The sequence below is a fragment of the Ciconia boyciana genome, chromosome 3, assembly GCF_034638445.1.
Source record: "Ciconia boyciana chromosome 3, ASM3463844v1, whole genome shotgun sequence".
NCBI classification, from domain to species: Eukaryota; Metazoa; Chordata; class Aves; order Ciconiiformes; family Ciconiidae; genus Ciconia; species Ciconia boyciana.
This window is the reverse complement of record NC_132936.1, coordinates 55,404,439-55,422,014: the sequence shown is the minus strand read 5'-3', so window position 1 is coordinate 55,422,014 and position 17,576 is coordinate 55,404,439. Positions and strand designations below refer to the sequence as shown.

The window sequence follows — 17,576 nt, the reverse complement described above, 5'->3', positions numbered from 1 at the left end:
TGCAAACCCAAAGATTTTGAACTAAGAATCCCATATTCAAATGCTATTAAAAGTAATTTTCATTATATTTTTCTGAAACATTTTAATCAGATCATATGAAGTCAGGCAAATGAGGTAATATACAATATATGTCCAATTTTCACTCTCCATAATAATTGCTTCAGTTACACTTACCTTCTCAAATACTGTTGCTCTAATTATCTTATTTTGCAAGTCAGGATGTTTTTAACTGCTAAGTTTATCTGGAGCCAGAACCTACATATTACATATCCTCCATATAATCTTTAATGGTAGATTCATATTGATTTAAATGAAGTTTTCCCAACAAGAAAAATAAACATATAATTTTAAATATTTTGAAGTCAAAGGAACAGATACATGTGCCTAAATACAGTATACACTTATGTTGGGTTTTTTTCCAAAATCATATTCTGTATTGTAGACATGATCTTACATACACAAGTGTAATACTGCTTTAAATTTTATTTCCCAAATAAACCAACAATTTCCTCTTGTCACATACATTGTATTACCGCTCATGTTTTCAGCTTTAGCAATATGAGCTACTAGTAGTGTATGCACAAATACTGGGTCATGTAAAGACTATACTTTTGACTCTCCGGAACATAAAATTCAACCTTGCTAACGGGAAGCTCTTTTGGCTTTGGTACAAAATGAAATCCTTTTGTGACGATGCTATCCTCTTAACCCATGAAGAAAGGAGACACAAAATTAAACACCTTTTCTTGTACGCTCTTATGAGAATCAGTCACTTTAGACATTAGTAAGTGATATCTTATAACTTAAGGAGAAAACTATCAGTTCAATTTTTTTTTCAGATCATATAGTTTATTAGTTTTCAGATGTTATTCTCAGAGCAGTTATATTTAGAAATTTCAGAAAGAAATTAGACAAATTTACTTTGGGACTTGAATAGAGTTGAGCTTGCACTCTGTCCTCTCATTCCTTTGATGAGAACCTCAGTCAAGGATTTGAACATTTATTGATGACTTAGTTTTCTACAGTCTAATTAATGAAATAATTTAATTAATTAGTTGAATTAATTTACATGTTTAACTAATTATAATTATTACTAACACATTCCAGCTTTCTAATGAGATTCCTTTCCTTGCCAAAGATGTATCAAGGCCTATTTTATCCAAATCATCTTCAAGTCAGAGGACAGGAATGCAGTCCAGAATATCTGGATTTCATTTTCTTTTGTTAACAAAGCATATTCAGTGTAGGTTAGCGCTGTCTGTATTTGCCTCTTTTTATTTCCTCTTCATTCATACAAAACCATTTTTCATTCCTCCTGCTTGCTCAGCCAAGGTGTTGCCCAATGTTCTCCTTTATTTCCTCCATTCCTCCTGGTGATTACAAGCCTTACAGATACTAAAGTAGTTTGTTGATGACTCCTTCTGTACTTTTCACTAGTAATTGACAAATCAAGTAGTTAGCTGAATAGGCAACTTCCTTGTAGTGCAATACATTGATTTATCTTAAAAATTTGCATAATAGGTTTAGCTATGATTAATTTAAAAGCAGTTCTCCTATTAGTATATGGCATATTTCTGATAACTATTTATCACCATTTGCTTCAAACAAGGGGTGGAGCTAATCTTGGAAAGAGCTTTGTATGTTTGTTGGATGAAAGCTGAATGCCGCCCCAGTTGAAAATGCTGACTCATCTCAGTCTTATTTCCATTTAATTTATGCTCAGCACAAAGCAGCAAAAGAGCTAAATAGTACCCTCAGAGGAGCAAACTAAAACTATTGCTTGAACAAGTCCTTGTAAATGACAGGGTTTAGTGAGAGAGGAATAATATGTTTTAAATGGCGTAGATAGGAGTAGATTGTTACAGAACAGGGTTGTTGAGATCTTTGCTGTGACTTGAGGGACATATTGGTTTTGTTTGTCTAGCAGCAGCAGAGCTGAAAAATTGCCAGTAACTCATTTGAGATATCAACGTGGCAGTGTGTTGTGGTTTAGCCCCAGTTGGCAATTAAGCCCCACACAGCCGCTCGCTCACCCTCCCTTCCCAGTGGGATGGGGGACAAAATTGCAAGAGCAAAAGTAAGAAAACTTGTGGGTTGAGATAAGAACAATTTAATAATTGGAGAAAAAAAATAAATTATAATGAAAAGGAAAACAACAAGAGAGCAAGAGAGGAGCAAAACCCAGGAAAAAACAAGTGATACAACCACTCACCACCTGCCAACCGATGCCCACCCAGTCCCCGAGCAGTGATTGCTGCCCCCTGGCCAACTCCCCCAGTTTCTATACTGAGCATGACGCCATATGGTATGGAATAGCCCTTTGGCCAGTTTGGTCAACTATCCTGGCTGTGCCCCCTCCCAGCTCCTTGTGCACCTGGCAGAGCATGGGAAGCTGAAAAGTCCTTGACCAGTGTAAGCACTGCTTAGAACAACTAAGACATCAGTGTGTTATCAACATTATTCTTATACTAAGTCCAAAACACAGCACTATACCAGCTACTAGGAAGAAAATTAACTCTATCCCAGCCGAAACCAGGACACAGTGGAACGGGGAAGGCTGCAGGGTGGTTCACCTCTTGGAATCTGAGAGCCCTTCTGCAGTTTTAGGGATCTTTGACTTTTAAGATGTCAGGATGTTAGCACACACCTGCACCTCTACATAGTTCAAGTGGCATCAATGGACTTGGCATCAATTTCTGCTGCAGCAGCCTTGGCAAAATTTCTTGGTGAATTTTTCATGGAACAAGGCTAGTCTGTCACTTCTGAATTCTCATTCCCTTGAAATCAGTAGGACTTTCCATCAGCAGTAAAATCCAGATTTCACTCAAATATGTAAGCAATATTTTCTAGCAATAAATTTGTTGTGTAGTTCTTGTTGGCTTTTTTCCCCCATGCTATTGGAATTTAATTAGCATAGCACAGATTATCTTTTAGTAAATATGCAGCATGTTTATAAAAACTCAATTGTCTTCCTGATATGTTTCACTGACTGGTAAAATTAATGTTTTTTATTTGTTCAGATGGTTTTTTGGCCCAATCAAACGAGCAGATGCCGAGAGACAACTGTCATACCCTGGAAACCAGGCAGGAGCCTTCCTAATTCGAGAAAGCGAAAGTCTAAAAGGCGAATACTCACTTTCAGGTATATTCTAGTTTTTTCATCTTAAGCAATGTTTTAAAAATTTCTCAGGTGATCTGGACTTTCTCATTTTTGAGAACGATAAACTGTGGGCATGAAAATGAAATTAAGTTCATGATAATATTTCTTTCCCAGAAGATATATAAAGAAAACTTGGCAAGAGTAATTTGGGTTTTTACTAACATTTATTTCGTAGGCTTTGTTTATTAACATGCTCAGAACAGAAATTAACTTTCTTATGCTTAGTAATTCTAGTGTGCCAGCTGCCTTAAAATAGAAACTATTTTCATGATTAAAATTCCAAAAAATACATTACAGTTGTACACTACTGTTCTGAATAGTACACAAAATAAAAATTAAACCATGTTGGCAGATATCTGCAGTTTAAGAAAATGAGATTTCTGCTAGAGCACACCCTTAGGTTTATATTTATTTGTTTTCATGGGCAAAATGATAGGAAGATCTTCAAAGCTCTACTTTAGAATCAGTCATATTTCATTGAAAAGTTTGTTGTAAACATCAGTAAAAAGTTAGATTTATGATGGTGATGGGTTTGAAATGTATTTGAAGTCCTTTATTTGAATCTGAAAGACTATCTAATAAGAACACTTATTTGATAATAATTTTACTTGCATATCATGTACATGTCATCTTTTTCATGTCATAGATATTTGTCAGATAGTAAACACGATTGTTTATTGGTTGTTTTTCGTGAACATTTTCTGTCAAAGCTGCCATACAAGTGTGAGTCAAGAGTATAATGTTGTCCCTGAGACAACAGGGCTATACACCCAAACTTCCTACTGTGCTCTACCTATATAGTTCCATATGCTAGTGAAGACTCTTGATGTTTGTGAATAAACCGTAAGTTGTCATGTGCAGAATTACGTCAGTAAAATGAGAGGCACCTCGTGCATAACCAGATTCTTTCATATTGACTCCTCTTCTGCCTGGATGTTTATGTGTCAGTCACCTTCTGAGCATGACACAGAAACACATTAAGCAGCTTAATGAACTTTTGACACATTCTTGGTTTCTCTTTCCGAATCATAAGGAAAGGGTATATATCCGCAATGTCTTGTGGTAATGGGAGGGTTGTTTTTCTTTCCAAGACAAAGAAATATATGTTGCCTGTGGAGTGAAATACAGGGAAGTTTATGAAATAAATACAGTATTCTGGGAAAGTTCCTTCCATAGTCTTCAGTTTGCCCTCAAGGAAGTTTTGTTCTTGCCAAAAGGCTCTGATAAGAAAACTAACATCAGCAACAAATCAGACTGCTCCCAAACTGTGACTGAACTGGCCCCTGTGTGTACACTGTTTTATCCAAAGACTGTATTATAGCCACAAACTTCTCAAAATGCTTTCCCTCTATATGCTGACTTATCCCTGTCTTACATGGTTTCAGCTTCCTTCACGTGTTCTTCATCAGTGAACTGATTTCGTCCAAGGACGGGGCTAGACCGATAACAGTGTGGTGTTATGCAGGCAAGGATAGATAGGCCTGTATTATCTGCTTAATGCTGGCACTTGAATACATGACAGCTTACTAAAGATCAATGAAAAATCTTGTGCTTGTGCACCTAGGGGTGGAAATGCAATTTCTTTTTGTTATTCCCCAACTATAGCCTTCTGGGAAAGATTCAAAATCTTAATTCTTCACCCTGCATCCTGACTACTTCTCTAACATGAAGGCAGCACTACCTTATTTAAACTATGAAGTACCACAGAGGAAAATCCAAGAGAATGAAAATAAATATTAGGCCGGCATTTGTGGTAGGATGAGAACATCCTTTGATGCTGCTGTTTAATTTTTTCCTTACAAATCGTGGATAGAAACTATATTCTATCTGTTTTAGTATATTTGATTCAATTATAAAAGCTTGTAGTAGACATTTTCCAGGTTTCTATACAAGCTTATCTGGGAACAGGAGATTTGATTATGGCTGATAACAGTAACATATGAAACCATCAGTGTGGATTTCTTCCATGCTGGTTTGTTTGTTGAAGGAAGGGAAGAGTGGTGTTGAAGAACATAATATAAGCAAAGGCAAGGCTCCAGCTACAGGAGCCAGCCCTCCTTCATGCACAAAGATGGGTTGTCCTCTGAGCATATATGCATGTATATGTGTGTCATCTCAGATTTATTAAACATTTGTGCTCTTTTAGGCAAAGAAAGAGAATAGACTCTGAAGCAGTCTGTAGACAGTGAGTATTAATGACATGATTTACCACTGCTGCTAAATCTTTTAGCAGCTTCCCAGACTTGAACGTAATTTAGCCTCAACGTGCTACTTCATCCTGAAGAGCTAAATATTATTTGCTGCTTACTGAATAGGCTTGACTGAATGGTGTCTGTTTGTGTTGCGCAAGCTTTTTTGCTTCCAACCTATTAGTATACATAATGGTCCAGACATTGTATGTCCATAATCTCATTACTTATGTCTACTTTTGGGAGAGCTAGTGCATTCTAAAGCAAATGATGAAGTGGATTGTACTGTGGGGAGAATTAACTGGAAGGAAGGTTGTTTAGTCCACCAGACACTATGGAGAAAACAGTTTTTCTGACTCTCTTCTCTTTGTTGCATCAGAAGGAGTTATGAGACACTCAAAGCTGAGGCAGAAAAGCAGTGTTTCCTTGAGGAATAGTGATTCAGAAGTATTTCTTTTAAGAGGTCTTGGATGGCTTCTATCTCCATGGCAGCTGATACACTGACAGGGGAGAAGTCACAACCTTGTATTTTGGAATATATCCCTAATTTCTGTTTCAAATTTTTTCAGTGCAGAAAGAATAGACCCCCAAACTCCCATCCTCTGTAGAACTGGTTGGGTTTGCTCTACCTGCTGTTGCTGTTTTGGTTTCACTCCAGGATAGGTGATAATGACTAGAAGAGTGACAACCTGGCTTTCAGAATTAAGGTCTTTAAGAAAATATTGTAAGTCTCTGTCCAGCCTAACATTTAAGTACAATAAACCTAAAAAGGAAAAGAAGTAGAAAAGGAAGATTTTTACCGAAGCATCCATAAACTGATTTTATGACTTTCATGCTTGATTTCATACTCATATGGGCGATGTATAAGAGACTTCGTGTTAATGAGGGAGACAAATGGATCTCCTTAGGGAAAAAAAGAAAAAGAAATAAACCCTACCTTTCATTAAAATGGCACTTTTCCCTTCTAATTTGCCTTGATGAGAAAACTCACAATTTGGAAGATTTAGATGATAAATTACTATTTAAATTAAAAACAAAAAGTCATATTCAGAAAGGTTTTTCTCAACTGTGAACAGTTAAATGGAAAGCACATGAAACCACATAGGCCACTGAGATGTGTTGCTATCATTTTAAAGTGTTTGACATTTTAAAAATAGGTTTTCCCATTTTAAAAATGCACATGTTGTCGACAGATTTTTATGTTGATGACTCCAGCATCTGGTGTGAAATGTATTAAATTTTAAACATGTTGGTGCCATCTTAGACATTGCCTCTTTTTAATTAAAAGCCATAATTTAGATGTGCTCAGCTTAATTGAGTGTCATTGCCAATGATAGCAGGAGGCTCTCTACTTCCCTCCTCACTGAATAACGGTATCTGAAAGACTGATTGCATTAAATGACAATGTAAATGGTTTGTGTTTTCTTCCATCCTTTTCCCTGCTCCTAAAAAAGATTGTGTGGTTTCCTCTAGGCCAGATTGGCTTTCAGCATAGGAAAAAAAAGGTAATAGTTTAAGGCAGCAGACTGATAGGAGTGGCAAAATGATGGCTGTAGCAGGAGAACAATTTCGGAGTAGCCCCTGCACCCGTTCTGTGCTGGTGAGGGTGATCTCATAAGCCACCCTCCTCCCACATCCACCCTGGGCATGGAGACCGAGCACAGCTCTTGCCAGCAGCCCTGCGCTGTCAGTGCTGGGGGAGGACTGCTGATAGGAGAGATGTTGGGACACTGGCGGTAACGGTGCCTTAGTGTCTCCATGGTTCATTTGGTGAAGATGTTGACTCTGCTGATGCCACCATGAATTTTGCTGCTCTGGGAAAGGAGTAATAAATTATTTCATTCTTATCCTTGGGGTGGTAAAATCTACTTCTGCATGGCCCAGTCTTATGAAGATGGGAAGCAGGGAGAGGAGAATGCTTCTGTTAAGCCAAACCCATGAAGAAATCTCATGGGGAGTGGTGATTCTTTTAGGAAGGGCAAGTCGAGGAGACAACCGCTGCAGCCTTCAAACCTAGTTGCTGTCAAAATGTGTGAAGCTGAAGTTGCAATCCTGTCCTGTTAAACAGTCTGGCATGGATGTAAGGATGACTGGAAGCACCGAGGGGGTTATGGCTAGCTCTTCCCTGAGTGACGCGTGCTCTGTATTGTGTTGGGCAGAGGAGCTGCACCCTGCTGCAGCTCTGCGAGTGTGCCGTGCAGGACTCATGCAGCCAGACTCAGCCCTGGGATACAAATAAACAGCCCCCTGTCAAACACTGCACTAATCTCCACTGCTTACCACAAGCAAAGACGGTATTAGAGCAGAAATTTTCTCCAGATTCTCCACACACATCACCGCCTGACCTGTATGCTGCCAATCATAAGGCTTCATACAAGGCTCATTTAAGAAATTATAGCACATTCTTCAAAACAACTCTTGCATTAACATTAGCTGCTTCACAAGTAATAATTATAATGCTGCTAATAAATAAAGCAGGTAGTCAAACTACTATCACTTGTGATATACAACTGGGACTGGATTAACACAATCATCCTGTTGGCCTTTTATTCGTCATAAATAGCAATTCCTTTGGCCAGTTGCACTTTACTGTGAGCTTTGGAAAAGTCATTACATTTCTAGTCTGTTGTTACTGAATTACTCTTTCCTTCATTTTACTTCAGCCCCATTTCCAAATGATACATCACAAAAATATACATGCATTTTATAATTAAAAAATACTAATTATGAGGTGTTAAATTAAAAAGAAATGGCATTTGAAAATTACAGTGTAATTATCTTTATACTGTGGAGTTATATTTACAAATATTCTTATTTCTGGTCCTCATGCAAAACTGTAAGTTGGTAAATCAGCTCTCAAAATATTACCTGTGGCAGATAGAAAATCTTCTAATATTTTCGACAGCTCCTGTATGCCCTCTGGTGGCCTGGGATGACAATCGCACAGTACAGTAGGAAAATATTTGATCATATGTGACAGTACTTAAGGAAGGAGAGATTTTTCTTTTTAACTTAATCACTTAAACAGTGAGAGAAATTATACTTTATATCAGCTTTGTTAATTGCATGCAACCCACAATTTTCTATAAGTTTTTCTACACGCAGTAGGTAGCTGTGTATTCTTCTGTTAGCATAACCAAAGTGATTGCCAAAATTCATGCAGTGTTACAATATCAAGGATCTATCAGCTATAATATCTCCAGGGGAGAGAAATAACAATTTTTTAGATAATTAGATTTTCCAATGTAACAGACTGAGGCTGCTTCTAGGATTGAAAAATATTTCCATTAAATTATTTAAGTAAGAGTAGCCGCTAGTCAACATGACTAAATTGAATATGTTTGCTGGAATTTTGGCTACTAAAAGGTATATTGGAGGTAAACAGCAGAAGGCCTATCCCCTATGCCTCCCTTTTGCTTTTCAGACTTTCATCTTGCATGAGGGCCCTGAGAAGGGGACAGTAATGGTAATCTCTGAAATCAATGGGTGTGGAAGGAGCCACCTGGTGTAATGTTGGGTGATGAGGACCAGGATGGCAACTGGAGCATCCCCCTCCCCTTGAGAGCTCTCTCACTCATCATGGAAAAGCACTGTGTTGTTTCATTAAATACAGGGTGGGATAACCCTCTGACAGGAGTTAAATCAGTTACCTTCAGTGTGTAACATAGGCTCTCCATTGCCCACTGGAAATGGACAGTGATGTCTCAGTCATGAAGCGTCATGTTAAATGACACCCCACATGAGAGACTAAATTCCTTTCCAGCTCTTCAGAAGTGCTCTGTCTGCTGACGCTCAGCCTGCCGTTGCTGCTGCTGATATTCCTTTATAAAGAACTCTAAGCCTGTCTTCTCCAAACTTTTTTGATTGTGCACCCCTACCAGTAAAAAGATTTTTGAGCATTAACCCTGATATCTATTTGTTAGTTTATTTATTTATTTATTTGTAAATTATATACATATACTACTGTACTGATAGATTACATACATTATAGAACATACACAAAAAGAGAAATTAAAAAAGGATGAGATAAAGATTAAATAAACAGTATTTTAAAAATATTTATTTTATTTTATTTATTAATTGCACAAAAAATACTTTTTTCCCACACCCCAATGGATTGTCTTGTGCACTCCCTGTGTTGTACACACTCTGCTTTGGAGACCACCCCTCTAAGCCAGATATGACAAAGCCATCAGAAATGCCAATTACAAGTCTAATATTCCTTAGATAACATACTAGGACAGTGCATTTTTTTGTCCATCTCTGGCCTGCTGCTGGTCCAGGTCTAGCCCCAGCATGCAGTGGCCCAGCCTTCTTTCTGACACTTCCAAAGAGTGCTCTGACGGTCACAAGGAAGGACACTTTGGGTGTCATGACATGCAGGTAAATAACCTACAGCAGGTGAAGAGAGAAGGTCTTGTTGATTAGGAAAGAATAGATGAGAATAAAACACATTTCAATGGAAAGGGAGTCATCAGCTACTCAAACCAGAGCATTATTGGCCTTTTACGTATTCCAAACACACACAAAACTCAATAAAACCCATGGAAGATGTGAGTGCTTTCCAGAGAATCATGGCCATGTGGAGGGTATGTCTGTTTGCTCTTAAAAAGCCTGCCAGCCCAGCAGCTGCTATTTGCAATGTTAACACTGATAAATGAAATATTAAAAACTGTTTAAATGATTACTGTGAGTTAGGTGCTCCTGGCTGGTTTTGGTGTCTTGAAAGATTGAAAATATGAGCTGCCTTACAGAAGAAGTCTTTATGTATTTTTGCGTCAGTTCTTATGGTGCAAGCAAGAATCTCCGAACCTGAATGGTTAAAGACAAATAGACTAGATAGATATGTTAAGCTATCTAAACAGTGGGCTTTAGTTTGAAAGAGATTTTTGTATAGTTGTCATCTTTGAAACTAAAATAATTTATTTTAAGGTTCTCATAAATACATTTAGGAAAATTATGATGGTTTGGCTGTAAGCTATATTGTACCATTGCTATAATTCCTGGAAACTTAATATATTTAAATCTTCTTAGTTTTTGATGGTGTATCTGTGAAGCACTACAGGATCAGAAAGCTGGATGAAGGAGGCTTTTTCCTAAGCAAAAGGAAAACTTTCAAAACTCTGAATGAGTTTGTTGACTATTACAGTAAGAACAGTGATGGCCTCTGCGTGGTTCTCAGAAAGCCATGCCTAAAGGTAAGAGTGGATCTTACACTGACCAACATATTTTTCGTAAGCTAACTCATCAGATATCAGTCAGAAGGTGTTAACCCCATATCTGCTTCTACCATTTCAAAATGTTGATGATTACTTACTTCCAGGAAGTGCTGGGTAGTGCTACAGTTTCATTCTTGAAGCTGACATGTTAATAATAAAATACCATGCCATTTTGAACAAATCATTGTGTGTCTGGAGGAGAAAATATGCCGAATCATGATTTATGAATACCTTTTTATAAATGTATATGGAGATGAAATCTCCAACTTCATAACTCTAGCTGTCCATAAGTAATTACTAAGACAAAACCACAAGGTTCAGGCAAGCAATATATCACTGTTCAAAAAGCTTGCTAGAGGCATGATTTCTAATTTTTACTTTTAATGGCAGGATATTTTCTTTAGAGTATTTCTTATTTCTAACAAAAGTACCCAGGATGTGGGCTGCATTTTATGTTCTCGGCTTACTTTATCACGTGTGTGTACTCTAAGGAAGCATTAGTTATATCAGTTGCAACTTTACATGACATAGTTAACAATGACTTGTATATGCTGTTGAAAAAATATTAGAAGTCTCAAGTACTGTATTATTTATTTTCTTTTGCCAGGTACAAATTCCTACTATTTTTGATTTGTCATATAAAACTGTCGATCAGTGGGAGATAGACCGACAATCTCTGAAATTTTTGAAAAAATTAGGATCTGGTCAGTTTGGTGAGGTATGGGAAGGACTGTGGAATAATACCACCCCTGTGGCAGTCAAAACATTAAAACCAGGTATGTAATTTACTCTTAAATGCTAATAATGTGAAATGTTAGCAAGGGTGTCCCTTTATTTTTTAAATGCTACTGAAAGAGAGCCTATTGATCTATGCAACCATTCTTAAAATCCATGCACTTAAACATGAAGGTTAGTAAAGCTCAAGGTCCAGATATTCTTTGGTATTTTGAATTACAATTTTATACAGATTTCTGTTTCTGTATGAGCTGAACTCATTCTTATTCAACATCTGTATTACATAAAAAGGCAACCCCAGCAAGGCCATCTCTTTTGTACAATATTGCTTGTATGGAATTGAATGACTACATTTCATCTGTAGGTGAAATAATCGATTTACTACTGGTTTGTCATCTGTAGAATTTCTTCTAGTGATTAGATGCTATATTATAATGATTCCTTTGGTAATATAGAATACATACTATGTTAAGTTTGTATTTAAAAAGTGCTTTAATCTTAGTATTGATTGAATAAAATTTCTCAAAGTTTTTGATACACAACATTAATATCCAACATTTGCATATAATATAGGCTTGTTACTAATACAGCTTTTAACATTTTTCTTAATTATTTTTCATTAACTTCAAGTAATTTGTGCATTTTAAATTGACAACATAAAATATCTGTAAGCAGATGGCAAGAACCACATAGATAAGAAAGGTAGTCTGGATGATATACATATTTTTTAAAAAGAGATAACAATATAACGAGTTGCCGTTAATTGAAAAAGCTTGTGTTGGGCATTAATGATTATGTTTCAGGAAGCAGAACAGATTCAGATCTTTGATTCAGAAGAACAACTAAATATGCTTGAGCCCTGCTTGAATGGTCTCCTGAACAGGGAGGAATTTAAGCAGGTGTTTTAGGGCTGTCTTGTATCAGGATATTGTTTGTGTTTTGGGACTTGCAAATTGAAAGCAAATAAGCACCATTTTTTCTCTGCTTAACTGAAATTAGAAAAACTGCTCAGACTAAAGGCCTTCTATAATTCATGTGAAAGACAGCATACTTTTTCAGTGAACTGATGCGTCTCCCTAGTGACCCAGTAAACACAGAAAACATCTTGAAATCTCTTTGTCCATTTCTCTTTCCTAAGACAGTATCCACTAAGCCTATACCTCTTGTGACAGGGATCCATATGCCTATTTTTATTGACTTCTGAAACCACAAGTCTGAAAACAGTCTTTTTCTCCTTGTGTCTGACCTGAATCTTTCATTCTGCAGTACAAGCCCATTACCTCTTCTCTTATACGCCATGACTATTATTTTCTTCCTCTTTACAGCAGTGTTGTACATACTAGAAAACTATTATCAAGTTCCTCTTTGGTCTTCTCTTCTTTAGGTTAAACAGTTCCACCAGATTCTTCATGTAGCCCAGATGTTTTAAATGTCCTGTTGTTTTCAGAAGATCTTTATTGGGCTGTTTCGAGGTGGTAACCATATTTTTTTCCAAGTATGATGCTAAAAGGAAGAACAAGCCTAGAAGTGTAAATAGAGTGATTTGCTTCACGTTTCTGACATGCTAGATCTCTGTTTAAACAGTCCAGTGTGATGCCCGCTTTTCTTCTCCATATGACAAGAACCTAATATTTCCATCTGTGTTTACTTTCCTTTAGTGATTTAATGCAACATCTGGACAAGTCTGTTTTATTACAGAATACAGAAGGGTTTTTCCTAAAGTGTGAAATTTCTTAAACAATATTTTAAAAATGAAACTAATGAAGCAGAAATGAGGAACAAGACTAAGCTATCTTAAATTTTTGTGACATTAAATTTTCTTTTAGAAATTGTCTTTTATTTCCTCTTTAAGAAAGTATGCGGCAATTAGCACTCTAGGAAAAGATTTGTTTCTCATCAAACAAAATAATTAGATTTTCAACAAATTGCAGTGCATGCATTTCTACTTATTTTCTTTAGCAGGAAAGTGGAGCTGACATTTATCTCGTATTGCATATGCAAAAATGGGAAGCTATCTTAATCATATTTCATCTCCTTCTCTTAATAACTCATTTCAAAACTCTAATTCAGCTTTTCTTTCTTTATAATGGGGACAGTACATGGGGGACAGTACATATTATCATTTCTCCGTGAAACAAACTTCTGTTTTAGTAATGGATTCAGTTAGAACTGACAAGACTACGCAGAAATATGTGAAGCACTAGTGGCAAGTTCCAGCTGCAATTTACCTTTTTTTTTTAAAAAAATTTCTTTTTTTTTCTTTTTGATGCTGATCAGCTCAATGACTGCCACTAATACTCTACGTGAAGAAAAGGAAGAGTTAGTTAATTTTATATCTGAAACAGATTTGAATGTGTTTAAGGCCAAACTGATCTGTGGAGATCCATTCTTTGACTGTCATTCAATTCATTATCCTTTTAATATCTTGTTGATAAAGCACACAGAGAACACAATACTTCTAGAGTGACATGAGCAGGAAAAGAAGTTCCGTTGTTTTTGGTTTCTATAATAGGGTGTCCTAAGAATGCACTTACAAAAGACTATAAAACAATAAAAAATGATCACATAAACGTCTTCAATAGGTTTGTTAGCTAAAAAATAAATTTTACACTGGAATGAACATAATATTCACTGCAAACTTGTTATTACATACAGACTAGCACAGTACAGAGGAAGAAGCCCCTTCAACTGTGATACTTTTTGTAGTATCATAGTTCAGCTGGGAAAAAGGGCTTGATTAATCAATACTTTTTCCATCTCTGCTTTTTTCACTCTAGACTGCCTCCTGTTAAGGTCAACAGTAGTAGTCTCATTGATTTCACAGTGGGTTATATTGAGTCAGGGCAGACACAAGCCCCACCTGGATACGATGCTTGGATAGTGGAGAGTTTGTGATCTAATACTGTGATAAAGAAGTTGTGCATTGCACTCAGTGATGCTCAGAATGAAGACTTTGATTCTCAAAGCCATCTTGATAAATTATATAGATAATACCGAATCTCTTGTCACTGTATTTTGTGAACTATGTCGTTCTACAAAAACAATTCAAACAGTCTCAAATGGAAGCATTTAACCTTGTAATATACTTCTCTAGGGAATTTATCCTCTTCTACAGAATGTTTTTCACCACTTGGAGTGACTTACTGTAATCAGTTAGCACATTGGTTTTCCATAGCTTGTTCTCATCATTACTCATGAGGAATAACATTTCAATAATTAAAGAAAAACCCCAATACCCTAACCCTGATCTGAGTAATAAATGCTTAGCTTGGTACTAATAAAATTATAGCAGAAGCTAGGTCTGGTAATTTCATTCATCATAATATAAAGATGATGAGTGAATGGAAAACATGGTAGTTCATGAGTAATCAAGAAATGCATCATGTTATATACATTGATGATTGAAGCTTCCAGTATTCACATAGGCAATATTTCAGGCTTCAAGTGTGACACACTGCAAAATGATCCTCTCCTGTTGCTTGGCTCAAAGACCTAAACCAGTTGTCTTTACACTGGGGGAGGCGGGGCATATTCTAAAGCAAAGTCTTTTTGCTAAGCTACTTTACAGTGTAGACCCACTGGAAAAGAAAGTCATCAGAACAACAGAGGGGTGTGATAAACTGTAAGTGATCTGGCAAATACAGGGAATTGAGATAGAGAGGGTTCTGTTAAAATGGCTTTACCACCAGAGAAATTGTGGCATGGAACCATGCTCTCATTTCCAAGCAGGAACAGGTTAATCAAGTTAAGGTAATCACATAGCAAACAATATAGAACAGCATAATGCAATCAGTATATTGTAGATTTATAGGCCTGAAGGCCAGAAGGGTTTTCTGCTAGTTTGAGTTTTCTGTTGAGCATTATTTTGCAGTGTACATCTGTCCTAGATCATGTATAGTGTGAATACTTTGCTGTTATATGCCATTACATTTCACCCCTCTGCTGAGATAGAGTATTTATATTTAATCAAAACACAGCTTGTTCCTGACTAGATAATAACGAGAAGTCTTCTAGTCCTGAGCTGGCAGCACAGGGAGAAGTTGCCTCTGCTATCTTTGACAGTTTGTATCAATGGTATTATCACTATGTCTGTAAGAATGGAGGCCTAATTTCTCATCTGAATTTACCTATGTCTTCTCTTTAGCTCTTGTTATGTCTTCTTGTAATAAAATAAAAGCCTCCTTGTAGCATTATTTTTTCTTTCCATTCTGGAGGCACATACAGAGCGAGTTAAACCAATTTTCAATTGTCTTTAGAAAAGTTAAATATAGTTTCTTTTTACATGATACTCTCCTCATTTGTCAAATAGTTTTTCTGGACTTACACTAATTTCTAGCTATTGCTGCTAAAAGGCTTAAAATGATTGTGTTTAGGTAGATGACCTTCCAACCTGTAGAAAAAATTAAACTCCCAGAATTCTAGTGAGATGGCAATGATGGACTTTTCCCAGACCCAGTTCTCACTTGATGCAAATGTGTGATTCCTGACTCGTGAGTAATTAGGGTATTCAGAAATCTGTTTCCATTCCAATTTGGAGCAAGAGCCAATTTTTCAGATACTGCACACAAACTGGAAATTTCACAAGTGTTTCTTTCAGAAACATTGATGTGTAGCATACTAGCTACTTTTCTCCTATTTTTAGGCATCTAACATCTTAGATGTATCAGGCTTTTTAAATAATTAGTGGGAAGAAATAAGCAGAATAAGTCAGATAAATCATACTATAGATTAGAAATGTACATTACAATGAGAGAATAACATGCTATTAAAGCATGTTTCTTTCCCTTGATTGTAAAGTCTGGACAACCAACTCAGGACAAGGTGCCTGAATAATTGCCTACAGTTGGAGGAGGTGAATCCAGCTACCAGCAGTGTTCTGTAATTCCACAGAATTTACGACAGTAACAAAACTGAGGAAAATGTCAAGCTGGTGGAGCCTCTCAGATTTTAAACTGGTCAGCCTGGGGGCCCTCTGACCAAGAACTGCAGAGGGATTGGTGTTCCTAAGGACGCTATGGATATGTCCGTCTTCCGATGAACCTGGTGCGGTGTCATTTCACCCCCTGCCTTTATGATTATGGAGTACCTAGTTCAGAGTTCGGGGTTTGCAGTCCACTGGCTATGGAAAACAAGGCTCCACACACAGCCCTTATGGACCCTAAGGGAGATTTTGCAGGAAAAACTCAACCAGAGTTGTTTTCAGATTTAATGAACCATCCTTTTTCAGTTAATTCCTGTCTCTGCTAGCAGTTTGTTGTCCATCTCTAAACAGAATGTTCAACACTTCAGTATCAAAAACATCAGAAGATGAAATCTATTGATCCAGAACCATTTTTTCCCCCTAACTCTTTAGACTTATTTCAGAGCCAGTGGTGGATTATGGAGACCTTCAAAATGTCAGAATGATTAGTCTGTGATCTTTATATTTTTATAAGATTTCTATAAACCTTGCAGGAAGAGTCACAAGGCTCATAATTAAACTAGAGTCTTTTGGTTAAAGTAATACCAAGTATTATCTTTAATATCTTTCATTAATACAACAGTATTTAGAACTTTTTGTTATTTAAAACCTCATTTGTGAGTGTGAGACAGGCTGTCATTATGCTAAAATCATAAATCTTGATCCTTTAATTAGTACCAGCTTTCTGTATCATCTCACCACATCCTGGTGTTATATTCAAAGGTCGCACTGTAGCATTTTGTCCCCCTGGGACAGTACCCTCCATTGAGGAGGATACAGGTGGTAGTCATGTTCTTCCATCTCCTACTCTTCTTTGTTTCCCTTTTCCCTTTTCTCCCCTTCCCCTCTTCCCCTTCTCTCCTCATTATTTCTAGCAATTTTAGTTCACCCTCTTATTGTTCCTCCCACAAACATCCAGGGGAGAATGGCACGGGAAGAGGAGACCCCAGCACTGGTAAAACAGCCTATCAGACTACATCCCCTCTGCAATAATCATAAATGTCCAAAGAACTGAGTTTCTCTCTTCCTTGATCTTCTGTCCAATTGTTCATACTGTGCTCCCTGCCACATCCAAAGTAGGACCTGGTCCAGATGAAAACTGTCAGTGGAGCAGGAGGTTCTTTTTTTGTTTGTGCTGCAGAGAAGCTGGAGAGTTCCTACTTCCCTGCTTTGTCTGTTTGGTGCTCCCCAGGATGTCCATGATGGATTTCCTTCTCTACTTGCCCTCTGATTATTCAGTCTTGTTTTAATACTCTCCTACATGCTGTCCCAAATTAGTGTTTACATTAAAAATAATACTCCTTCAGAACAGA

The 17,576-nt window shown here is 37.0% G+C and overlaps 1 protein-coding gene across 1 annotated transcript in view; it reads left to right on the top strand.

The window, feature by feature from the left end:
* FRK (fyn related Src family tyrosine kinase) overlaps window positions 1-17,576 on the top strand; it is a 52,841-nt gene that overhangs the window by 19,898 nt on the left and 15,367 nt on the right. The window contains exons 2-4 of the mRNA XM_072855721.1: window positions 3,021-3,142; window positions 10,384-10,547; window positions 11,176-11,344. Of these exons, the coding sequence (XP_072711822.1) occupies window positions 3,021-3,142; window positions 10,384-10,547; window positions 11,176-11,344 (455 nt within the window). The remainder of the gene's footprint in view (window positions 1-3,020; window positions 3,143-10,383; window positions 10,548-11,175; window positions 11,345-17,576) is intronic.